Source organism: Heterocephalus glaber, unplaced genomic scaffold (assembly GCF_053883595.1).
Source record: "Heterocephalus glaber isolate CG9 unplaced genomic scaffold, H.glaber_assembly_v1.0 deba00001479, whole genome shotgun sequence".
Lineage (NCBI taxonomy): Eukaryota > Metazoa > Chordata > Mammalia > Rodentia > Bathyergidae > Heterocephalus > Heterocephalus glaber.
Window position 1 is genome coordinate 10,966,949 of NW_028258316.1, and position 26,706 is coordinate 10,993,654.

Sequence of the window (26,706 nt, forward strand, 5' to 3'; positions counted from 1 at the left end):
TCAGCAGAAAATGACTATACAGAATGTGCTGGTTTAGCTGGAGAATGCAGCCTAGGGTGTCTCACTGTGACTAGAATACAAAGTCAGTCATTCTTGTACTCATCATTGAAAATTGTTTCTACTTCACCTATAAGCTGGTTATTCCCTTTGGTGTCACAGGATAGGTAGTTATAGCCTGGAATTAGGAGGAAGAGATGTATAATGTCCTGATGGCCCAGTTCTCAGTATTTCCTCAGGCAAATTGGTCTGACCTTTACCACCTTGGTTTGACTTTCTCATAGGAAAAGTTTCACATTGCATAGAAATGAACACTTTAGCAGGAATATGAGCTGCAAATTTATTAGTTCATTGGTGCTTAAACATGTTCAGGTGATGGAATACCTAAAAGTCATAGTATTTTGTGGAATACTATGAAATATTTATATATTAAGCTTCAAACTACATTCTTTCCTAAATCAGATACTATTTTATATACATTCCAGAGTAGACAGTAGCAAGTGAGGAAAGGTTAAGAAAAACTTATAGTAGGAAAACTTAAAATTATATTATCTCATTTTTCATGCAAATTGGGAAAAGGATATTTTTGAGCTTTTAGTCTCACTCCCAAACCTCCAGCATTTCGAATAGCATAGTTGGAGAACCATTAAATTAATTGAATATGGAGAAGAGAAAAGAAGCTAAAGTGAAAGGTGATGATGATACCAGGATTTCCAGTTTGGCGTTAAAGTACCATCCATAGAAATGGGTGTGTCAGGAGGAGAACTAACCTTAAGGTCAAGAAGGATGAATTTGGTAAGTGTAAACTAATGATAGGCTGAGGAGAGATATGAAGCAGACAGTTACAAGATAGGCTTAATGCCTGTCACATAGTACAGCTGTCAGTAAATGTTGGCTGTCACTATCACCAGAAAAAGAAGGTAAAGATTTGGAAATTATTGGCATGATTGAGAAAGATGAATCTATGAATATTACATTTTTTAGATGGAATATAGCAAAATGAAGTTCAAGGTTCTGAGTTTTTTTTAGACTAAATATGGCAAAATGAGGTTTAAGGTTTGAATCTAGGGGAAAAGAAGAGGTAAGCAGTGTAGAATATGCTGCTGAGTGCTCAGTGGAAGTGAAAATACAGAAAAAGTGAATTGCTTTAACAGTGAATTATGGATGTTCTTTGAGGAGATAATTTTGGGGGTATGGTGCTTCATTTATTCATTTATCCAAAGCAGAAATCTAGGCATTATCTTTGATAACTCCCATGTAATTTTATCACTCCGATTTGTTGATATTGGTGCTGTCAAATCTACCCTCTTACATAGGACATTAAGAACAAACAATAAGGGCTGTGGATTTAGCTCAGTGGCCCTGTGCCCGCCTTGCAAGTGCAAGGTCCTGAGTTAGATCCCTGGTATTGGGGTGGGGGGCAATAAAAGAATAATAAGTTGCACTTTCTCAAATGAAAATCTTTTCCTCTTTAAAACATGCTGGCTGAAAAGACAAGCCAGACTTCTGAAAATTTTTTTTCAATTTCCATTGCTGCCTTCATATAAAACATATATATGTATGTATATATATGACATTTATCATATATATGTGATCTTTATAAATCAGTAAAACAGGTAATTCAGTAAAGAAAATGGGAAAAGGATTTGAAAAGACATGTTATCAAGGAAGATACATTGATGGCAAATAATCACATGAAAAACTGCTCAGCAGCATTAGTCATTAGGAAAGTGAAAATTAAAGAATGCCTAAAATTAAAAAGTAGGACAATATTAAGTGTTGGTGAGGATGCACAGCAAGTGCTAGTACATCCTCATACATTGCTAGTAGGCTCAGAATTGAGCCCTGGCGTTCAAACCCAACCTGTATGATCATTTTCCTGAGCTCTCCTCATTCTGCCACCTTCCCCTGTCTCTGCCTCCCACCTTTTGTTCTGCCAGCTCTAGAGTGTTGGAGCTTTTTTTCGACTGCTCCACTGTGTGCTTCAGTGACTGCATTAGTAGGTCAGGCTTATCAGTGGTAAGAGAGGAAAAGAAATAGAGGTTTTCCTTTTTCCTTTTTTTTCTTTCTCTGGAAAGAAAAGATCCTTCCCTGGATGTGTTAGGTACCTGTAGAGCGCTGGTTTCCCCCTCCTTGAGCCTGAACCTGGCGGGTTCTCTTCAAGCTCACTCTATCCGTGTTGTGCCCACTTCAGTTTTGGGGCTGCCTTGCTGAGTTCATGATAACTTTGAGCCCATGCTGAGTGATAATGGACGAAAACGATGGTAAAATCACCACTGGTTTGGTGGTACTTTGAATTGTAGTCTCCTATGCTAACATGCCTGCTACTTTTTATTTTCTAGATTCATTAAAAAGCACTCCATGAATTCTGCCCTGGTTTTATAGATATATTTTATTACTGTGGAGAGATAGGGAAATGTGTGCCTATTAAGTTTTACTTGGAACCAAAACGTCTAGATTTCTTTTTATTTTATCTTGCCATGGACTGCTTGAATGTGTGTGTTCTGTTGTTCTGGAAAATTCTTAGCTATTTTTAGACTAAGAACTATGAGCAAGTGAGTACCCTGAAAGGTAAGCCGCTGTCTAAGCAACTTTCTAAAACTCGCTTTTGATTGTGTCCCCTTCTCTTCTCTAATACTGCTTAGTCTTATATTTTCCGTGTCTACCTTTTAGACTTTTATTTTTATACTTTCTTTCTGTCGGCTATTTTATGTAATATTTACTTTTGTTGTTGTTTGTTTGTTTTGGGTACTGAGGATCGAACTCAGGACCTTGTGCTTGCGAGGTAGGTGTGGTGCCACCGAGCTAAATCCCCGACCCTTATTTTATGTAATATTTAAAAATTCACTACTTTTCTCTCTGGTTGTATCTTTTCTGGGTTTTTTTTTTTGTTTTTTTTTTTTGGTACTGGGGATCAAACTCAGGACCTTGTGCTTGCGAGGCAGGCGCGGTGCCACTGAGCTAAATCCCTGGCCCTCTTTTTCACTTTTAAAGCCATTCATTGAGTTACTGATTTTTATTTTGAGAAATATTTTGTTTTAAAATTTTGCTTGATCATGTTATAGTTTCTTATTACTCAATCTCTTTTATTTCTTTAAGCTTTTTAAGTATTTATTTCATACCCTATCTGATAATTCTAATACCTAAAGTCTTTGAAGGTCCGATTTCTGCCAGTCTTTATTTCTGAGCCCATTATTTATGGTATTGCTTCTTTAGGTTTTTCTGATTTATGCCCATGAGCTCACGTATCTTAGAACTTTCTGTGAGAAAAATTTTGAGGCTGAGGTTCAAATGAAATTTCCAAGAGAAGATTTACACTTTGTTTTGTTAGTGTCCTCTGGCCACTTTTAGTTTGTGACATTTAAACTTAAATTTCTGTGTTAAGTTCTGGTTTGTTTGTTTTTTATCATTCAGTAACAATTCTGTGAGGGTCATTTTGTGGTTGAACTTGGAGGAATATTTACTTTTCTTCCCAGCACCAAAGTTTGAAACCAGTGGTTTTTATTCCATTTCCCGAGGGTGTGTGTGTGTGTGTGTGTGTGTGTGTGTGTGTGTGTTTGAGTTTCTTTCTTAATCTCCTTTGTAAGTCTAGTTTAAATGGTGGGAGAGAGATGTCTGTTACATTCTCCACATTAACTTGAATCTTTTCCTGGTGTTCCTTGAGTGCTATTAGACTGGGAGAATAAAGTTTGTATTTGGGCTATGTAAATGACTAAAGGAGAAAGCTAGTTTTTACGTTTTGGTGTCCTGGTAGCTTCCTGTCCTTACGTGGTCCTTCTGAATCTTCCTTATTTTCTTGCAAGCACATCAGTCTATTTGAGAAGATGGGAGAATCCATTATTTATAGCTATTTTCAGTGGAGGATCAGAAGTGTACTTGGCCTGGCATATTGCCAGAATGGAATTTGCAAATTTCAGCCAAGCTGATTTAGGAACTATTCTTCAAGCACCTCTCTATGCTTCGCTCAGGCTATTTCCCTTGCTTTCAGTTTCCTCTCTACCCACCAGATCCTGTTCGTCCCACAGTTCACCTCATGTTCCTTTTCTGTCTCAGTGCCAAATTCATGATGCCTCTCTCGAGTGCTGTAGTTCCCTGGTCCTCAAATGGTTGGAATGTTTGTAGCACTAAGAAGATTTTTTAAAAACCCCACATTTTTAAGAACTGTATAAAAGTGATTATTTCCTATCACCATAATTTTTGAAAAGGATTATATTTTTACACTAAAAAAGGCAGGAGGAATTGATGTGAGATTAAGAATGGTTTTTATAATTGAATTAAATATCTTTATGTGGAAAATGCACTGTACTGTCTCTATTTCTTTCATTTCCTACTGACCAGGAAGAGACTCATTACAGTGTCCACAAATAATCTGGACCATGGCTATAGCTTGAAATGATGTCTTTAATTTACAATTCTACAACATTCTGTTTTACTAGTTATATGGCATCTAATCATTTATTCCCTTATGACAGCTTTCCTTTGCCTGTTTACTTTTACATTTTATAATGTTCTGTCTCCTTGCCTTGGTTGTAAACTCCTTATGACCCATTATCTGTATGTATTTAGATTACTCATAGTATGTGTTGAATACGGTAAATTTAGACGCTCAGATGATCATTGAAACCTAGAAATATTTATAGAGCACACATTTGAATATATCACAGTTCTGAATGGTGTTTATTTCTCCAGGAAAAAGTAAGTTTTAATATGAATCATGAGTCCCTTACTCATCCCTCTCCTCCTCAGGGAATTTCATTCAGTTAACAAACTTACTGAGTGCTTGTTAAAAACCAGGCCTTTTGTTAGGGGCCTGGGAATACAGAGATAAAGTGAAACAAGGTTGCTAGTCTAGTGGGTAATATGTACATATAGTAGAAAGCTGAGCATGCCACCTGGGAAGCCTCATAATAGCGCTTTGAAACAAGTCTTTTGATAATGTGGAGAGAACAACTGAGTTTTGTAAGGGAGTAAGAGAAACCTCTAGAGGAGGAGGCATTTGTTCATTCAGCAAAATCTCTCAAGTGCTTAACTACTTGTGAAGCACTAGTCTAGATGCATCTTGAATGAACAGGGCATTGTTAGGCGATGACACATATTTTAGGCAGGGAAATTGTGATCAAGAACATGTCTTTTGATAAGGACAGACTAGCTTTGAGTTCATACATTGGCACTCTAGACATTTTTGCCCTTGGGCAAGCCATTTGCTTTTTAATGTCTACAGGACAATTACATTTGTAAAATGTTGCAGATACTCTCCACCTCAGTACTGTTGTGTGGATACATCGAGGGTGCAGTGTGTAAAATCAAGTTTAGCACAGTGAAATAGCTCAGGTGAGATAGAACAGTGAATAGTAAAATTAAGTGTAACCCTTCTGAAATAGCTCAGTGATCAGTGTATATACAAGGCATATTAGGTGAGTGAGGCCTGTTGAGAAACTCAGCTGACCATAATATATATGTATGTGTTGATCAGAGTAGTGGACAGATGACCCTGGAGGGTGTGTCTCAGGCTTAATTACAAATAGTCTTGTATGTCATGCTAATGACTTTTTAAAAAAACTTTTGAAAACACTGGGAAGTGTGGGAGATTTGTGTTGTGTTTTTTTCTTCATTTTTTAGACTGTGCAGGGGCATGGTGAGTTTGGTGTAGTGGTTAGGAGTATGGATGCTCGATCTGATCAGCCTGGGTTCTGGTCCCAGCTGCCTCACTTCCTAAATGCCTGACTTCACACAACAACTTTAACCAATCAGTATCTTAGTTTCTTCATTGGTAAAGTGGATTGTAAACATATCCATCCTATGTGTTTGCTTTGTTTTGTCTGCGTGTATGCTCTTTGAACTCTTGTTTTTAAAGCTGTGAAACATTTTGTCAGAGGGAAATCTTACTTCAAATCCAGAACCTTCGTAATAATACCTAAAATATGACTTAGTATTTTGCAAGTAGGGAAAAAGATTTAGAGTGATGCCATTCTAAGTGACACATAGATATCAGAACTGGAGAGATCTTTCTTAGTCCTCTGTTTAGAAATGAGGAAATTGAGTCCTAGAAAGGAAGTCTTTTAGGGCCATGCCATAGACAGCACTTGCTCACATTTCAGACCTCCTTGCCCACCATTGTCTCTTCATTTTTGCTCAAAGCTGCACAGCCAGTTCTATGCCAGATCCAGGGCAGACAAACAGACAGTTTTCACTATTCTAGGACTGTGCTCTTTCAGCTACACTTCTTGCTATTTTACAGTGTGGATTTTTGGCACTTATATTGACTCTGCTCTGAAGGGTTACTTGGTGAGTTTGTGTATTCTTTTTTGTTCTCTAGTTGGGCTTGAAGCTCTTTGTGAGCATCTGAGGGCCTAGACTGTACTGATGAAGTATTCCAAGACAGCTTTTCTCATTCTTACAGGTTTTAATAGCTGTGATTAAGTACCATCTATAAGTAAAATGTAGAGCAAATGATCTACACGAAATGTATTAATGCTCCAAATTGAAAATGGGCATTTTATATCTTACCTGGGTGGGTAAGCAGACCTACTGTAACTGAAATTTTCATAAAAAATTACAGCTATGTTTCCCTGTTTGTTAATCTTATATTAATGAGATAGCAGACCCTCGAGTGGGCATCCTTGACAAGTCACTGAGAGTCTTGCCCTGAGCTCTCAGGAGTGAGGCTGCAGGGTCCCTCTTGAGCACCTCACAGCCTCTGGACTCTTCAGCTCTCTCAGGAGCCCTGAATATGGTGTTGGCTTTCCCATCTCCCTCTTTTTTTTGGGGGGGGGGACCAGGGATCGAACTTCGCACCTTGTGCTTGTGAGGTAGGCAGCAGAACCACTGAGCTAAATCCCTGGCCCCTCTCCCTCCTTTTTCTCAGTGGGCTCTTCCTACTTATACATGGCCTAACATTGATTCCCTGTCAGTGTAAAGCACTGCTGCTTAAATAAGTGGGTTCCAAACCTGCCTTGTTATATGTTAGAATCACAGGGGGTGAGGCAGAGGTGGGAGACACAACTGACTTTTTTTTTTTTGGTACCGGGGATTGAACTCGGGACCTTGTGCTTGAGCGGCAGGCGCCGGAACCACTGAGCCAAATCCCCGGCACAACTGACTTTTTCTAGGCCTCACGCAGACCTTCTGAGTCAGAATCCGTGGGACCTGGGAATCTCTTATTTCAAAAAAGTGTCTTAGGCGATGCTGATGGAAGAGTTCACAGACTTGTACTCCAGAACAGGCCCATAACCCCCTCTAGCACTGTGATGCAGTTCTGGATTGTTGAAGGAGAGAAAAATCTGATTGACTTGGCTTGTCAGATATCTGCTCCTGATTTTTTTTTTTTTTTTTTTTGGTATCAGGTATTGAATTCGGGACCTTGCACTTGCAGGGCAGGTGGCGGAACCACTGAGCTAAATAACTGGCCCTACTCTCGATCTTTAAGTGGGTAAAAAAATTTCCTCTGTGTGTGTGTGTGTGTGTGTGTGTGTGTGATGGATAAGAATTTATAGCAGTTCTCAAACTATGTTCCTACAAGTGTTCCATGAGTTGATGTTAAAATTGAATAATGTTGGATAGTTTGCTTCAAGTCTCAGAAAAAAAGTTTTAGGACAAAACAGCTTAACTTTAGTCAATTTTTGTTGAACAGGAATTCTTAATTTTGACAATAATATATCAATTTTTCATATGATGGCTTGTGCTTTTGAAATTTCATATCCTTGGCAATCCAAGTTGATGGTTTAGGTTTGGACACTGTTAGGAAAGGAATACCAAAAAGATTGGATGGAAATGGAGTAATTGTGGACAGATGAAGGAGAATGAAATAACCTCAGTTTTACAGATAGCATTTTTTTTTTTTTTTTGGTACGGGGGATCGAACTCGGGACCTTGTGCATGGGAGGCAGGGGCCAGAACCACTGAGCTAAATCCCCAGCCCAATGACCTCAGTTTTAATTCCAAAGCCTCCATATGTGGTTGTGTTGAGATAATTTTATTTTTTCCTTTTTAATCCATTTGCTCTTTCGTTCATTCGTTCTTTCTTTTCTTTCCCTTCCTTCCTTTCCTTCTTTCTCTCTCTCTTTCCTTCCTTCCTTCCCTCCCTCCCGCCTTCTTTCCTTCCTTCCTTCCTTTCTTTCTTTCTTTCTTTTTCTTTCCCCTCTCCCCCTTTAGAGAAATGATTATTTTCCTTGTCCTGTTCCCAGTTTTAGAGGGAATGTCTTCAGTCTTTTACCATTAACTACATATGTTAACTGTAAACTTTTTATGGATGTCCATTACCAATTTGACAGTCCTCCTTATTTTTGGTTTTCTGGATTTTTTAATGAATATGTGTGGGATTTTGGCAGATATGTTTTGTGTATCAATTCATGTTACTGATTTTTCTTCTTTAGTCTATTGATATGGTAGATTATATTGATTAATTTTAAAATATTGAGCCAATGTGGCATTCTTAGAATAAATCCCACCTGGTCATGGTCAACACTGTTGAATTGTATTTGCTAAAATTTTCTTTAATTTATTTATTTTTTTTGGTACCAGGGATTGAACTCAGGACCTTGCGCTTGCAAGGTAGGTGGCAGAACCACTGAGCTACATCCCTGGCCCACTGCTAAAATTTTCTTAAGGAATTTTATATGTGTATGTGAGGGACATTGGTCTATAAGGTATACCTGTATTTTATATATAGATATGGATATAGTTTTCTTGGGTGAGGGTTACTGTTTGTGACTGGTTTGGGGAAGAGGATAAAATTGGTCATAAAATGTACTGACAATTATTTTCTCTTTTTCTTTTTTCTGGAAGATCTCCTATAGAATTGGTGTTTAGAATTCTCTGGTGAAACCGTCTGTATCTATTGAGATGATCTTTAGAGTTCTCTAATTTAGTCCATGTAGTCTCCTTTTGTAGATTCATATTTCTGCCTGGCATCATTTTCTTTTTGCCTGAACAACTTCCTTTAATATTTCTTGTAGCACAGGTCTGGTGGTGATAAGTTCTTTCAATATTTGTAATGTCTGAAAAATCTTTATTTTGCCTTCACTTTTAATTTTTTATTTTTTTATTTTTTTAAATTTTTTTTGCCTTCACTTTTGAAATATTCTCTGGAAATAGAATTCTAGGTTGTCAGCTTTTTCTTTCAATAGTTAAAAGATGTTGCTTTGCTGGCTTCTCATCTGCCTTGTTTCTGACAAGTAATATGCTGTCATTCTAATCTTTGATCCTCTTAATGTAATTTTTTATGTGTGTGTGACTGCTTTTAAGATGTTACCTTCATCACTAGTTTTGAGCAATTTGTGTATGATATGTCTTAGTTTTCCTCTTGTTTCTCTTGGTATTGAGCTTTTGGACCTCTTCATTCATAGCTTTCATCAAATTTAGAAAGTTTTTGATCATTACTTCTTTCAAATATTTTTTTTCTTCCTTCCCTTCCTTGTTTGGAGATTCTAATTATCAATATATTAGGCTGAGTGAAGTTGTCCCACAGGTCAGTGATGCTCTGTTTTGTTTTGCTTCTGATCCTCCCTCCTTCTGTTCTGTTTCATCTTGGATACTTTCTGTAGTTATATCTTCAAGTTCACTAGTCATTTTTTCTACAGTATTTAATTTGTTGTAAATTCCATTTAGTGCATTTTCTATCTCATGGTGTAGTTTTTAATATCTAGAAATTCAGTTTTGTTTTGTTTTGGAGATAGGGTTTCACTGTGCATTCCTGGCTGGCCTTGAACTTAAATCACTAATTAGCCCAGACTGGCCTCAAATTCATAGCAATCCTCTTGTCTCAGCCTTCTACATGCTGGGATTATAGGCATGTGCTGCTATTCCTGGCTAGTTTTGTTTATTTTTGAATCTTCCATAACTAACTTTTTGAATACATGGAATAATATTATACAGTGTCCTTTCTGCTGATTCTAATTTGTATCCTCATTATGAAGCATACTTTCCTGATTCTTTGCAGCCCTGATGAATTTTCACTGAATGCCAGACATTGTGTATTTTACCTTGTTGGATGCTTGGTGTTTTTGTAATTTATAATCATTCTTGGGCTTATGCAAGGCAGTAATCTGAGGCAGTGAGAGATTTACCTCTTTTTGTTTTCCATCTCTCAGGGGATTGCTGTGCTTTGTTGTCTGACCTATAGTATCTTGAAAAACATTGATAGATTGATAGATAGGTGGATAGTTTTTTGGTTGTTTCAAAAATGAAGGGAGGATAAAAGTGGTCTCTGTTATTCCATCTTGGTTGGAAGTGGAATTCCACTAAATTGCTATAAATGTGTTTAAAATTTGATGCCAGCTATTCATTGCCTGTAAAAAGGTAGTATCTGATTTAGTTACCATTTTAACTTTTGTTTTCAGTGTATGTTTCAAGGTCTTCTACAGGGTGTTGTGATTTCTAGGTTGTTTGGCAGCTTGGCATATTTGAAAACTGTGCATCACAGTGGCTACCAAATCCATTTGATCAGAATCACTTGGGAGAATAGATTCATAATCAATAGATTATCAGAATCACTTCTCAGAAAATAGATTCCCTGGACTTTACCCCTCTAATGTAGTATATCAGTCTCCATGTGTAGAACATGGAATTCTGATTTTTTTTTTTTTTTTTTTTTGCTGTTCCGGGGATTGAACTCAGGACCTTGTGCTTGCCAGGCAGGTGTGGTGCCATTGAGCAACATCCCGAGTCTGGGATTCTGATTTTTTTACAGAGCTTTCCAGTTGACTTAACATTCTTAAAGTTCAGTGAAAATGAAATTATTAAGAGTATGAATTCTATGGTGGTTCTGTGCCCTATACTGAAAGATTGCTAAGGTCTGAATGCAGTAGTCCCAGAGAAGTGTAGGAGACTGGAAGCTCAAATGTTTCTGGGGGTGGAGATGGGGTATAAGGAAGGCAGATCCACCGTGGGTCTTCCTGATCTTGGGTCCTCAGCTTTCTGGGAGGCTCAGAAGACTCCTCATGGAATGCCTGGAACATGAGCCCACTGTTGTGAAGGCCTTTACACTTGCTCTTAGCTGTTAATATAGCAGACAGACAATATGGTTTTTGAAGGGCATGTGCAGAAGGAAAATTATTGGGCCTGTAGTGTCATTAAAAAAGTCAATGGAGTAGGTATTAATTATATAGGTATATGCAGTTGCCAAAACTTATAGGATATTACAGACTTATGAAATGATCAAAATGTATGATGAATGCTTAAATAAAAAATTCATTATAGTAAAAGACACATTGCCATCAACTCACCTCAGAATATTTCTCCTTACTTTGAACGCACTTATCCCATTGCTCTTGTCAGTTTTTTTTTTTTGGTACCAGGGATCGAACTCAGGACCTTGTACTTACAAGGCAGGCAGCAGTACTGCTGAGCTAAATCCCTGGCCCAGAAGGATGGGTTGGAGTACTTGTGCTATATCCTTTAACTCCTGCTCCATTTTTTTTTCAGTAATCTTGCCACTTTCTGAAGCAGTTCTGGAAGTCTTCTTTCATAAGTGTCTTTATGGGGTGTGATAAAAAAATATGATGAATGCAAATACAGTACAGTGAATGCTGCTGCCAAGTGCCATCCAAAGGAAAGACAGGGTTGTAAAAACATTATGGTGCATCCTCATTCACATTCACCAGATCTGGCACTATGTGATTTCTGGCTCTTCCCCAAAGTCAAAATATCCATGAAAGGTAAATGTTTTAAATTGATTAAGGATATTGAGGCAGCCACAGCAACGCAACTGAAGATATTTATAAAATAGGACTCCCAGAACTGCTTCAGAAAGTGGCAAGAATGATGAGAGAAGTGTGTTCAAAGCAAGGCGGTATATTTTGAGGGGGATTATTAGCAATGTGTCTTTTACTGTAATTAAATTAAAAAAAAATTTAACCCCCCTATTTTTCTGTCATACTTCATATAATGAGTGCATTCTAGGGAATGCTTACTAGAGTACATACAATTGTGTGGACACAACTGTATATTTAAATTAATTTAAAAAATAAAAGGATGGACTCTGCAGCCACTTTACAATCTCAGCTGCTACATAATTACAGTACAGGTACAACCATCAAAGTAAGGAATTTAACATTGTTTCATTACGACATCTAATTCTTTGACCCTATTCAAATTTCAGTAGTTGTCAAAGTAACATCTTTGCTAGCCAAAGGATCCAGTTCATAATAACACATTGCTTTTAATTTTCATGATCTCTTTACTTTCCTTCAGTCTGGAAGTGATCTTTCTTTGATTTTTTTTTTTTTTTTTTTTTTTTTTAAGACCATGACACTTTGAAGATGAAGGCCAGGTATTTTGTAGAAGGTACCTCTTGTTTGAGTTTGTTTTCTCAGATTAAGCATCTCTGGCAGGTGATGGGGTATCACAGAAGTGATGCTGTGCTCTTCCCATTGCATTTTAGCAGTGATCACTTTGCTGACTTGATTCAGGTAGATTTGACTGAAAAGTTACTCTTTTCCACCTTATATTTCTGGGTGGTACTTTGAAAATATGACAGTACTCAGTTGTATTAGTCATCTTTTGTGTTGCAGAGACAAAATACTTGACACCAACAACTTAGAGGAGGAGAGGTTTATTTGGTTCATAGTTTCAGAGTAGAGCACAAGGCAGTAACATCATGGTGAAAGGCATTGTGAAGCAAAGCTGCTCACTTCCTGGCAGGAAGCAGAGAAGGGAGAGTGCCTGCCAAGGATATTGACCTTCCTCTTCCACCTGGGCCCTACCTCCTAATAGCACATTTAGCTATGAATATCAGTGGATTAATCGGTTATTTATGGTCCATATTGATAAATACGGACTCATGGTCTTCTGTTTTAGTGATCGGACTCTGTTAATATCCTTATTTTGTTTTTTTATTTTTTGTACCGGGGATTGAACTCAGAACCTTGTGCATGCGAGGCAGGCGTCGGATCCACTAAGCTAAATTCCCGGCCCCTGTTAATATCATTATTAATTTTGATGCTCAGATTGTCCTAGATTTGGGCAATGAAGCACCTTTAGGTTAGCTCCTGTGTCTTTTTGACATGACCTCATCATTCTTTCAACATTTCTTTGCCTTCTGGGATAATAAGATTTTCCAAGCCCATCTTGTACTTTCTCAGCCCTAGAGTTAGCTGTTTCTCCAAGAAGCTCTGGTTCCTTTTAGAGGAGAACTGTACAGTGATGCCTTAGTACTGTCATTAATTGGTTATAGGAGGTATGATGAGTGTCAGAAAGGATGAGTACCAAACAAATTGTTTTGTCTGGAAATGGTATTGAGTCAAGAGGCAATCGATAGTGATAAATGCCTGGTTGCACAGTGAGTACAAGTGAGTAGCGAGACAAAAATGTTCAAGTATCAAATTCCATGAGTTTCAAAGTAGCTGAGTACCAAGGTACGATTGTAGATAGAAGCTAAGGTTTGGGTCCTTGGTGTGCTTGTTGCTATTGGAGTATTGTTGCTCCTAGGACCTCTCAGTAGACAAGCTAGGAAATATGTGTGTGTTAAAAGCAATTACATTTTATTTCTCTATTAATCTGTAAAATTGAAAGCCTTGAGTTCACACTTGTGTCTCCATCTCAAGTCCAAATCTATAGAAGCTGTGCTAGTTTTCTGTTAACTTCAGCTATGAGAAGTCAGGTTTCCACATGGCTTCCTTACCTTGGACACAGATTAGGACAGTGTTCCTTCATGCCCAGCCCATGTGGATGCACTTCTCTTTCACCTTGCTTTCTTAAGATCACAATGCATGTGCTGCCTTCCCAAAGCCCCTCTCTCCTCCCACTGCCTTGGACTCACACTGGGCAAACTCTGCCCCTACTCTCTAGAGAATCCCCTCACATCTGTTTGCACTCCCACAACCTCTCAGAGGTGCCCTTGTATTTGGATATGCTCCTCACTGTCTTGGTTTTGACACCTTGTGTTGGTCTGTCTTTTTGTGGGGACCTCCCCATTCTGTCTGAGCTTCAGCACTCCAGGCCTTGTGGCCCCTTGTGTGAATACCCTGCCCAGACTCCAGCTGTCCACACTAGGCTGTTCTCTGAATGGATGTTTTCCTTACCCATTTAGATTGGAGATCTCATCCCAGGTCATCACCCCTCAGCACGGAGGTCCTCCTACCCTGCGCATGTGCTGACATCCCTGTCATGTCACCCCTTCCTCATCTGCTCAGGCACTCCCCACTCTGGGCCATCACCAGCGTGGATATCTCCTTGCCCTGCCTGCCTGACACCTTTAGGATGAAATTGTTCAGAAAGTGAAGAGGAAAAATTAGAGCAGGGGAAGGTTTTATAATTTTTTTAGAGGACAAACATGTTTATTGATAATGAACCAGAGATACTGTCTTTGTAAGTACTACTAGTATTATTGAAGAGCCGAGATTTTATCCTGCAGATTGCCCTACCAGAGAATTATTAAAACTGTCTGGAACACTGTGCATTGCTGATGGGAGCTCAGCTTCTACGTCTCTGTTTGAAATGTAGCTAAACTTCTACAGTCACCTTGCCTGCACATTATGGTCCAAGAATCATTCCATAGGAATATATGGATGGGAAAACTTCTAACTCCACTCATAGCAGTATCTGTGTATCTTTATTAATCTGATCTTGAGAACATTATTAGAAATGAAAAGTAAAGTGTAAAGTCTTGAAACAACTTGTTTGTATAATTACACAGCTGAGTTAATCACTTTTAACAAGTCTCAACAAAGATTACATTCTCCTACGAAGGTGTTAACTTGTTATTGGTTAGAAAGCATCCTTTGATACAACATTTTCAGCCTGGAAAAACGGCTTTAATTTCAGATCCCACTGAAACAAATGGAGACTTGTTGGAAATATTAACACTACCTTTTCTGCTTGTTTGTCTAGCTTACAGGAATCAGTGTTTATTAGGTGATGTTAGCTAGCATGTTCTGAAGTGTATACAATTTCTGTTGACCATGTTATCAACTTCAAAACAGTGCAGTCGGTATGAATTTTGAAACATTATACCTTAGTGCCCCCAAACCCAGCATCTAAGTTTGTAACTAAAGAAGCAACTGGCTTCCGGTTGTGAAGGCTGTGAAGTGAGGGGTCCTAATACTGTATTTGTTTCAGGTCTGTAGCTCTTACACTTTGTAAAAGCTTTTAATATAATACAAATAGATATTAATAAAGAAAATATTAGAAAGGATTCTTCTGTGAAAATAACAAAATTTCATAACAATAATTTCTAACTTACACTTAAAAGGACAAGGGCCTAGCACTGTGGCATGGTTAGCATATGCAGCCCCGTTCATGTTATGAGGAGTTAGTGTCACATTTTTCTTGTAATCTCGTAATATGTTGTAATTGAAGAAAAGTAGATCCTAATTGAAAGCTGATGATCCAGCAGAATGATCAATAACATGATGCTTTGGGAAAAAACAAACAAACATTAAGCTGTCCTGCTGGCTGAATATTGTCAAGGCCTTTGTCTCAGGACTTCAAGCTGAGTGTACTTAATCATTTTGAGAACATGGCCCTGAGCACTGAGTGAGGCCCTTCCTGTGCATCACTGAGAATTGTGTCAGCCTTCATTCTCCCAGAAGCAAGAACTGAGCAGACTTTCCTCCTTTCAAACACATTTTAGCTGTTTGTGTCTGTCATTTTTCCATATTTAAGAGTTGAAGCTATTGTCAGCAGTGTGATTTATTGATACCATCATCTCCAAAGGAAAACATCTTTAGAGAGTGATAGTCAGGTGAAAGTGGTGTGTATTCTGTAAATTACCTTTTGCCAGTGAAAGAGAAGCTGGAAACTACATGTTAGAGGTGTTGGAGGAAAACTCATTCATGAAGCATTTATTGTGTCAGGTGTTGGATTAGGGTTATGAGAAAACACCATTGGTGCCCTCAAGGAGCTACCAGTCTGGTAGGGAAGGCAGACACTTAATCAGAGACACACTACTCGTTTTCAGTCTTGTCTGTACTTTGGAGTACATTGAGTTTTTACAAAAAATACCGATGCCTAGGGATTCTGATTTAATTGGTCTGGGGTATAACCTAGGGATCAGGATTTTTAAAAGCTCCCCAGGTAACCATAATTGCCCAAAGGTTGAATGTGGTTAGAGTCCACAGAGTGGGAAGAACATGGTGTACTGGGGGTGTAGAGGAGGGACACTTAACCCAGGCTGGTGGGTGGGTGTGGGTGTGTGTGTGTGTGTGTGTGTGTGTGTGTGTGTGTGTGTTAGGGGATAGAGAAAGCTTCCCAGAGAGGAGGCAGTGCCAGAGCTGAGGCTTGATGAATGAACTTACCAAGTGAAAAAGTCTGGAAGGACTGTTCCTTACAGAAAAGCCTCTGAATAATGTAGAACAGGGAAGTGGTTGGTGCCTTTGGAGTTATTTTCATACTCATTCTACCGCTTCCTCTCTTTGTCTTCAGCTAGTTTGTTCTCTTTGAGCTTCAGAGTCCTCATCTATAGTCTGGGGCTAATATTACTTTTCAAATGTTGAGGATTAATTGAGATAAGGCATGTAAAGTACTTAGGATCATACCTGGCACAGGAAACACTAAGAGGTGATAGTAAGGTTTTATTATCAGACAATTGGAGCATGGTTTGTTTAGAGAGTGATAAGTGGCTCTGTATGGCTGGATCTTAGGCTGCAAGACTGCAGAAGGTGGTGGTAGGTGACAAAAACATAGGCTTGACAGGTGGGCATGTTTCCAGATCTTCTAAGTATATAGGGATATGAGGCAATTAATAATGGCATATTAAGGCAGAACCAGGACATTTCCTTGGTAATATGTTAGAATATATCACAAAGGGTTCTGGGAAAACTTGGATCCATACTGGAAAATTGGCTCAATATGGTATTTTCAGAATCATTATGTATTCTAAATTAGCAGTGAGTATTAATAGGACTGAAATAGGATTTTGAGTTCCTTTAGCCAAGTAGTTAAAAATGTTGAGTGTCTTGAAGAGTAGTCTCAAGGTAGCCTCAAAGATACTCTGGATGCTACCCGCTCGGGACCCCTCCTGCCCCTCAGGAGCTTTTCTATCAATAAATATCTTCCTACTTAAAAAAAAAATCCTCTGGAAATTGTTCCAGCCTTAAGTGTTTACAGGCTTAATGAAGATATCAAGGGTTGCTTAGCCATTTGCATTTAGAGGAGACACTTTTTAATTGAATTTCTGATTTACAAAGAAATAGAAAATGTTCCATCTGCATTGGCTTCACTAGCCCTTAAAATAACTTATTATATTTGTTGGTATGTTATATAACTTGTCATAACATTAGTCACCACTTTTTCCATAAGGCAACATGTAAGCGATCATGGATAAGCATGACTATAACTTACAATTATAGACCAATTTGTTCTTAGCATTTTAGTCAGCTTTTTGCTTTCTTTTTTTTTTTTTTTTTGAGAGACTGTTATAGTTCTTGGCTCCATGTACTAGAACTCTGCCAGCTATTTGAACTGAGTAAGAATCTTAGCTTATTTATTACTAATTAGAATGAGGCAGAAAAAAGCATGGGTAGCGGTAGAAAAGAGGTGTAAGCTTCAGTGTTTCTACAAATGCCTTTATTCCCACTTTGAACTGTATCTTTTATTGCAGTAGCACTGTTGAAAGGATGAATTGTTGAGGTATACCCTGTTTGTTTTATGTTGTATGTACTAACTTATTTGGAAGAATTTTATTTAACTAGATAAGTGGGTCTTAAATGTGTGGTCACCAGTTCAGCAGCATCAGTATGTGTACTGGTACTTGTTAGAAATGTCAGAGCTAGGTAAGTGTTAGAAATGCTAAATTGGGGGCCCTACCCTAGAGATTCTGGAGGTAGAGTTGTGATATAGGAGGTAGGGCATGACAAAGCTGGCTGGGGAAATCGGGACCTGTTAATTACCAGATCCCAGGACAGCGTCTAATAATTCCCAGGACTCCATATGTGAAACTTCTTGAGGGCTCCCACAAGATGTGGATGGCATAAAAGAGGAGGAGTCTATGTGACTCCTTATAGTTGCCCACCCTGGATGTCCTAGACACAGGTATGCTTTTATTTTTGCCTTTATGCTTGCTTTTGTTCAGCCCAAGTTCGCTCTACAGAGCTAGTTCTTCCTTTACCCCATCAACCCTCACTTTTCAAGTAAACTTTGGCACCATTTTTGGCTTGTCTCATCTAATTCTTTGCCGCATGAAGGATCTGGAATACTTTTGATTGATGAGCTTTTTTTTTGTTACTGGGAATTGAACTTGGGTCCTTGCGCTTGTGCAGCAGGCAGCAAAACCACTGAGCTAAATCCCCAGCCCCTTGGTGAGCTATTTCTAAAGCAACTACCCCAACAACAGTTGGAAATCTATCATTTAACCATTTCCCCTGGTGATTTTAATCCACGCTCAAGTTTGAGAGTCATGGAGCTGTATGATCATACCTGGCTTTTATTGAAATCTTACATCCCTTGGAAAGGCTAGTCTATACTGCCTTTATTCCTTCTACCCAATATTTATTTGGTCAGGTACCAGGAAAATACTGTTTGGCATGATAGACGAAAATCTTGGCTCTCTAGCACCTTACATTCAGAAAAGGAAGACTGCCCATAACCAAGGTTGGAATAGGTATAATATAGAAAATAAAAATTAGGTAATAAAGTCTGTTGGGGAAGAATTTTCTGAGAATGCCAAGTATAGACTGAATTTTGAATGACCTATGTGAGATCAGGCTATAAGATAGGAATGAGTTGGGTGTGTTTGAGGAGCAGAAAGGCCAGTGTAGCAGGGGTTCAGTGGGCAATGGGAGAGAGATCTGAAATGAAGTTGGACAGTTAAGTAGAGGCCAGGTCATGCAGGTTGTAATAAGGACTTATTTTCTATTTTGTAAATTACATGTATAAAACTATCCATCTTAACCGTTTGTTTTTAAAGTGGATGATTCATTGACCTGTTGTGCAGCCATCACCACTGTCCCTCTCCAGAACTAGAAGTTTGACTGATGTTGAGTATGCGGGACAATGAGGAAGCTTTAAGCACAGGACTGAGATCTCCTGAACTTAAGAATAAAAGGATTGGGCTGGGGATTTAGCTCAGTGGTTTCATCACCTGCATTGCAAGCACAAGGTCCTGAGTTCAATCCCTGGTACCAAAAAAAAAAAAAAAAGAATAAAAGGATTACTGGCTGCTAAATTAAATGTAATGGTACAAGGCAAAGGGTGGGAACAGTGAGACCAGCCAGGAGAATAGTATAGTGAGACTATACTATACTATACTAACTATACTATAGTGAGACTATACTGACTTATATGTGTAATAAAAATACTTTTGAGGGGCCGGGGCTTTGGCTCAGTGGTTTCGCTGCCTGCTGCACAAGCGCAAGGACCCGAGTTTGATCCCTGGTACCAAAAAAAAATAATAATACTTTTGAGGCAAAAAATAAATGTGCTGAGGATGATAATATTGAGGGTACTTAGAAGCATTGAGATTTTGAGTAAATTTTGATGGTAGAATCAACAGAATTTGCTGATTGGTTGATCATGGCATATAAAGCAAAGAGGATTCAAGGATATGAATTTTGTTGGCTCATATAACTGATAGAGTTCAGGAGATGCTGGTTTGATATGTTAAATTTGACATGGTTTGTTAGATGTCTTAAGTGAGGATGTTGAGTAGGCAGGCTAAAGGAATCTGAAGTCAGGGAAGTCAGGGGACATGACTTTGGGGCTTGTCAGTGTATGCATGGTAATTATAGGCATGAGATTGAATGAGATCATCTAAGTAGTGAGTGTGGAAAGGGAGGATCCTTGATTAAATTTGAGAGTTTACAAAAAAGAATTAACAAAGAGAAATGGTAAGGAACGAAAAGTACCAACAGAGTGAAGTGCTGAAAGGAAAGAGATGAAAGTATTTCAGGGACCAGGGCAAATCGACCAACTGTGTCCAAAGCTCCTGAGTAGCCAAGACTAGAGCACTGAAGATTATGCATTTCAGCATATTTTATCAACATGGAGGTTTTTGGTGTTTCAGTGGTATTGCGGGTTCAGAAGCTTGGTTGAAGTGTGTTAGAGAAAGAAGCAGCAGAGATGATGAAAATAAGATTAGGACGTTCTTCACTTTGAGAGACAGCAGGTTTGTACAAAGCACCTTGTGATGCAGGTTGGTGCATTTTAAAATTTGACTTGTAACAGGTTTACATGCCCATGTTCAGTATTTCAGTTTTTATAGTGTGGAAAAATAAATCTAAAAAATAGAAGCTTGTGAAAAAAATGCGTGGATGATCTGAATAACTTCTGTGAAGTCCTAGAGACCTACTGTAGCACACATTTTAAAAACTGTTTTCTTAGGGCTGGGGATTTAGCTCAGTGGTTTCACTGCCTGCTGTGCAAGTGCAAGGACCCGAGTTCGATCCCCGGTACCAAAAAAAAAAAAAAACACCCCACAAAAAACAAAAAAAACCTGTTTTCTTAAATAAACTTGAGATATTTTTAGGTAAATAGATGCCTCTTGGACTATACTTTTTTTTGGACCAAAATGGATGATAGATATTGGGAAGTAGGAAGAAAATGTTCAAATGGGAAGGGGAACAAGGGAGGGGAGAAGGTTAAGGGAAGGAAGGGAAAAGGAAAACAAGAGAATAGAAGGAAAAAATGGAAACAAAGCTTTTGTACATAAAGAGGAAGGAGGATTGAAGGGAGGGGAGGGGAATGGGGAAAAAAAGAATAAAGATATATTATGTACAGGTACAAATTCCTTATGATGAATGTGATCACTGTATATATCTCAAAAGTGTACCAATAAAATTTTTAAAACCTTTTCTTAATCCAGAGGAATGAAATTCTGAGATGAAATTCCATGTGTTGCAAAAATATTCTTTTTTGATACTTTTAGGTTTGAAGGAATCTTCCTGATGCTTTTCAGATTATACTACCTACTATTCATGAAAGATGGCCTTAGAAATTCCTTTCATGAGATGCTCTGGCTTGAAATCTTTTGAACAAAAAGGTGTTTCCATAAGGTATTTTCCACAAATGATTGGTGCCAAAGGGCATTTTGTACCTCTTCAGGGAAAAAAAAACCACAAGATTTTTAAAAGGCCCTCTTGACACTTTAGTTTACTTCAGAATATTTTTTTAAGCAAGATGCTCTCTGATTTAGTAGACACAAAATTAGGCGTTTAAAAAAGTAACTACATTTCACAAGGTATATTTAAATGCCTTGAATTTTAGACCAGTCAACTCTTTGTATTCTAGACCCTTAAAGTGAAGCCTACATTTCTTTTTAATGAAAATGATGATCTTCCACAATAGAAGAAATAAGTAGCTTCCTTATTCACAAAACACATTGTCATTTCATTTCTAATCTTAAGTAGAGAAAGTATTACCATATTTTTATTTTTTATTTTTGGTACCGGGGATCGAAACTGGGTCCTTGTGCTTGTGAGGCAGGTGGCAGAACCACTGAGCTAAATCCCTGGCCCTACCATGTGTTATTGAGTCTAAGATGCCATTATTATAAGACGAACCAGTATTTTATGTATTACTAAGAAAAAAATTGTTGCCATTTAGAATTGTAAAGTGGTGTAGGTTGTAAGACATAAGATAGTGTGAGGAAATCAAAGTTCATCTTAAAGTCAATAAAACAGAATTTGAAGGCCAATAGGTGTGAATTCTAATCCTGGCTGTATTTCTTTCTTTCTTTCTTTTTTTTTTTTGGTACCGAGACCAAACTTAGGACCTTGTGCTTAGGCTGGTATGGTGCTGCTGAGCTAAATCCCCATCCCTGGCTGTATTTCTAATTAGCTGTGGGACTACAGACAGGTTAGACTATTTTCCTCTGGTACCTTACCTGTATGGTGGGATTAAGCCCACACACCTACTTTACAGGGATATGAAGAAGTTGAAGTGAAATAAATGACACAATTATTTTGAAAAATAGGCTTTACTGGAAGATTCAGAAGTTAACCCTTAGGTGTTAGGCAACTCAAATTTTTCTTATCTGAGTTTTTTGTCAAGTTCAGAATTCAGTTATAGACATTTGAAAATATATTTTCTTCTGCTAAATGGTTTTTCATTTAATCTGGAGATAATACCTTTATTGTAGTTTGAAATTTTAGGGAATAGACAAAGATAATATAGCCACAGTATTCTTTTTTTTTTTTTGGTACTGGGGATCGAACTTGGGACCTTGAGCTTGCAAGGCAGGCTGTAGAACCACTGAGCTAAATCCCCGGCTAGCCACAGTATTCTTATCAGCTAGAATTAACTATTAACATTAGTGCTGTGATCTTTTAAAAACTTACTAATATTTATGATATAAAAAAGTAAAATAATATAATAGTGAATATTCCTACACTTGCCATTGCCAATACAGGTGGAGCTCCATATGTGAGAACAGTGTCTTAAATTTAAATTAACATCCTGTCTAGAGAGATAGGGTACTGTGTCTCTTGTTTTAGGGTTTAAAAACCTATAAATAGCAGGTTAATTTTGTTAAATGAGTGCTTGATCTTGGAATATGGCAGAAATGGCTGTTTTGTGTTTTGTTGCTTTTGTCTGAGTTTCCTCAAAGTTCACCCTATGGCTTTTGAGCTCTAGCCGTGGAAATCAGAAATATGACATTTGTCTAGTCATAGTAATGGCTAACTTGTTATGTGCCAGATGTTTTGCTTAGTTTTTGTTTTTGGTACCTGGGATCGAACTCCGGACCTTGCACTTGCCAGGCAGGTGGAACCACTGAGCTAAATCCTGGACCCTATGCTTAGTTTTTTTTGTGTGTGTGTTTTTGTTAAGTTTCACAATAATTCTTCTGATTAGCAGTTTTTATTTTGAGGATTAGGAAGGTTATGATTCAGAAGTTGAGTAGCTTGTCCAAAGTTCCATGGCTATAAAGTTATGGAGGTAATGATTTTAATCAAGATCTACCTTATATACCATACTCCATACGTTCTGCATCATGATGCCTCAATCTTTGTCAATAATCCTAATCTGTTTCTTTTGTAGGCAGAATCCAGAGACTACGTTTGAAGTTTATGTGGAAGTAGCCTATCCTAGGACAGGTGGCACTCTTTCAGGTACTTTGCATGTTTGATTATAATATAGTGTGTTTCTTTATTGTATGAGATACACATGTACACGGGACATTATATGAATAATGTGAATAAACTGTTACTTGACTTTAAGTATTTCTAACCTCCCAACATCATTTTACATCACCCCAGGAAGAATAGAGAATAAAAGTACAGGGAATATTGTTTATTAAGTCAAAGTATATCTTTAGTCATTGTAATCATTGGGTCTTCCATCTGTCACAGATGCCTGGGAAGTCAACCTTTTTTTTTTTTTTTTTGGTACCAGGGATCAAACTCAGGACCTTAGACTTTCGAGGCAGGCACGGCAGCACTGAGCTAAATCCTTGGCCCTGGAAGTCTTTTTAGTGTGAAATACTGTCACCTTTCTAATGAGCAAGGTTTAGGATTAGGTTACAGGATACAAAATAACAGAAAGGGAATTCTCTGCCACTAAACTAAAAGGAGATATTTGAATGGACAATTTAGCAAACCTTATATCTGCTGTAAGAGAAACGTGGAGAGTATACTGTAAAAGGAAACACCTTCTTTGGCTTTAGCTTTTAGTCTAATTTGTATATGTATTCCTGGACACCAGGGTCTTAAATAAGGTTAGGGTGTCTTGTGCAGGCTGTGTATATCACTTCTTGACATAAAATCCTTCTTGGTTAATGAGAAAAATAACCTTATCCTGTAATATGCTTTTCCTTGATACCTAAGAGAGTGATGCAGTTTGCCACGTGTCAGAGACTCTTGGTCTACACACACAAACACCTGCCTGTATTATTTGGTGTTTACGGAGAGTGAATTTGCTCACTAAGAAACTTGGAGTAATCAAGATTCTAATGATAGTTGTGCCCTTAATTGGCTTTACAACTTGGTCATATTTTCTATTTTCTTATTTTAATTAGATTGCAATAATCATTGTTATAGGTACATTTGACTGTCGGTTGTTTTGTTATCCTACCTGCTGGGCATGTGTGTTGTCAGTTCTGTAATATAACCCATAAAGATAATTGAATGGGATCTCTGTTATAGCTGTGAGAAAACAGAATTGCAGAAAGGTGAAATAACTTACAAAGTTCTTGTAACTGTGTGTGGGATAGCCAGAATTTTTATTTCAGATCCTTTTCACTCTTAAGTTGCCTCCTTGAGGGCAATGACTACATTGTACACTTCTTTGTGTTTCCTACAGTGCTTTGCACAGCCTCACCAATACTTGTTAAAGTGAAGGAATTTGCTTTCATAGCACACGTGAATAACTGTCCCTGCTGGATTATCTCAGGAAGGCCGTGAAACATACTACAAACATAGGGTTAATCTTGAAGTAGAAGGTTAATACTCATGTTAAGGTATCCTTCTTGTATACAGAGAGTAGGAGCACTGAGTTTAGAAGAGAAATACTGTACCTGTTAACCAGGTGTGTATGTGCAGCAGCTCTTCCATGGGCTGTCTTCACCAAGTAACCATTTGATGAGAGCTATGATTTGTCAGATAAATTCAAAGACAAAAATTTTTTTTTAATCTCTGCAGTTGGTAATATTTTCCCCTTTCAGCATCTTAGGATTTTCCTCCGAAGTTAAAATTAATTTTTCTGAATATGAACAGAATTTGGAAGGCACAAATGAGATGGAAGAATGAACAGTGTGAAGTCTTTATCTTACTCCCTTATCTGAGTCATCTGATACTTCCTCTCCCCAGAAAACTTTTCTTATTTAACCCTTTAGAGTTTTCCCCAACTTTTTATTTTGAAAATAGTTTGAAAGAAAAAGCTTTAAGAACAGTTTAGTTGGGCTGGGGATTTAGCTCAGTGTTTCTGCCGCTTGCCTCGCAAGCACAAGGACCCGGGTTCAATCTTTGGTACCAAAAAAAAAAGAACAGTTTAGTACATATGTCCTTTCTTTAGATTCACTTATTGTCACTTTTTCTTTTTGGTGGTACTGGGGATTGAACCCAGGGTCTTTGTGCTGAGCTATGTCCCTAGCCATTTTTATTTTTAAATTTTGAGACGAGGTCTTGCTAACTCACTAAGTTGCCCAGGCTGAACTTGAACTTGCAGTCTTTCTGTCTGAGCCTCCCAGAATGCTGAGATCACAGGTGTGTGCCACCACACCTGGCTTCTTACTGTTACTCTTTTGCCACACATGCTTTGTCACTACACACACACACACACACACACACACACACTCTGTTTGCTGAACCAATTAGAGAACAAAATGCAGACATTGTTAGCTGACCTTCATGCCTAAATATTTTAGGATAGTCTAAGAATGAGGACATTTTCTTACATAGCCCTGGTCCATTTATTTATTTATTTTATTTTTTTTTGGTACTGGGGATCAAACTCAGGACCTTGTGCTTTCGAGGCAGATGGCAGAACCACTGAGCTAAATCCCCAGCCCCCTGGTCCGTTTATTGAAATCAGAAATTTTAACATTGATACAATATCAGTTGTCCATATTTACATTTAATCAACTGTCCCAGTAATGTTCTTTATATCCTTTTCCCTTCTGATCCAGAATCCAGTGCAGGATTAGGTAATCTGTTCGTTTTTACATCTGTTTAATTTCTTTCAGTTTAAAATCATTTGCCACTCTTTTTTCCTTTTATGACATGTTTTTGAAGAACTTAGGTCTGTTTTATAGAAAGTTCCTAGACTTGTATCTGTTAGTTGTACCTTCATGATTAAGTTCAGGGTATGTGTTTTCAGTGGAAATATCTTTTTTTTTTTTTTTTTAAAAAAACCTCCTTCCCTGGTATGTGTTTTATTTTATTTTTTATTTTTTTGGTACTAGGGATCGAACTCAGGACCTTGCACTTTCGAGGCAGGTGGTGGAACCACTGCGCTAAATCCCCGGCCCTCAGTGGAAATATCTTAAAAGCGATTTGTGTCCTTCTCAGTGGATTATATTATTAAGCATATGGTAGCTGTCCCATTATTTGTGGGAAAAGTGCATAAAACCTTTGGTTTAACAAGTACTGTAAGTATAAAGCGAGTGGCCATGTTACTACTATCCAGGTTCAGAATTATAATGTTGCCTGATTCTATGGAAGTGTTAGTCCTGGCAACAAGGACCCCTGCTCTGATCCTGTGTCTTAGGAGGCTCTGCTTTTGCCCTTTTCTGACTATGCCCCTTTTCCTTGTATTATAAAGGAATCCTGGGCCTGTGAGACATATCTACTTGGACCCTAAAACCTTGTATATCCTAGACTGTGCTTTGAGTACCCAGGATCTTCAAATTCCTGGTCCAGTTGGCCCTGAGTTCTTTCTGGAGCCCGAGTCTCTTCCCTTGTATTTGACCTTTTGAGGGTGGACTATGCTGCAGTGTATTCCCCCTGAGGTCCAAGGGGTGGCCTGAGAGTCACTTTTGATGGGGAGCAAGATCTGAGATAGAACCTGGACTTGTAAGCAGGATAACCATGTTCGAAATGAGGTCCCTTGCATTTCGGTATGTAGAAGGGAGCAATGGGCAGTGAGCCAGCGGCCATTGTTTCCTGTACCACCACTTTTCTGCATGGAACTCTTAAGGAATCTAAAAATGCTCACCAGGAATCAGGCCTTCCAGTTAGTTGTAAAGGTATGTTTGTTGTGATAGGGTAAAACATATGTAATAGCTTGTAAGCTTGTTGTATATCTTTTAGATATTTAAAAACTTAGTCATGTGATAATTGAGTCTTTGTATCCTTGATAGGCCCTTTAAATGTTAGAGCTGGGCTTAGCTGGCACTCCAGGGGT

At 38.2% G+C, this 26,706-nt stretch overlaps 1 protein-coding gene across 14 annotated transcripts in view; it reads left to right on the forward strand.

Moving 5' to 3' along the window:
- Window positions 1-26,706, forward strand: part of Dennd1a (DENN domain containing 1A) — a 518,837-nt gene that overhangs the window by 20,651 nt on the left and 471,480 nt on the right. For 3 of the 14 annotated variants that reach the window (XM_087182780.1, XM_087182792.1, XM_087182784.1), the window contains exons 1-2: window positions 7,474-20,035; window positions 22,906-22,976. The exons of 2 other annotated variants lie outside the window; for them this stretch is intronic. In XM_087182780.1, the coding sequence (XP_087038906.1) occupies window positions 19,887-20,035; window positions 22,906-22,976 (220 nt within the window). In that variant the 5' untranslated portion in view covers window positions 7,474-19,886. Of the gene's footprint in view, window positions 1-7,356; window positions 7,423-7,473; window positions 20,063-20,623; window positions 20,922-22,905; window positions 22,977-26,706 lie in introns of those variants that run through there. 9 more of the 14 variants (XM_013073588.3, XM_087182790.1, XM_087182783.1 and 6 more) reach the window with 8 other exon arrangements.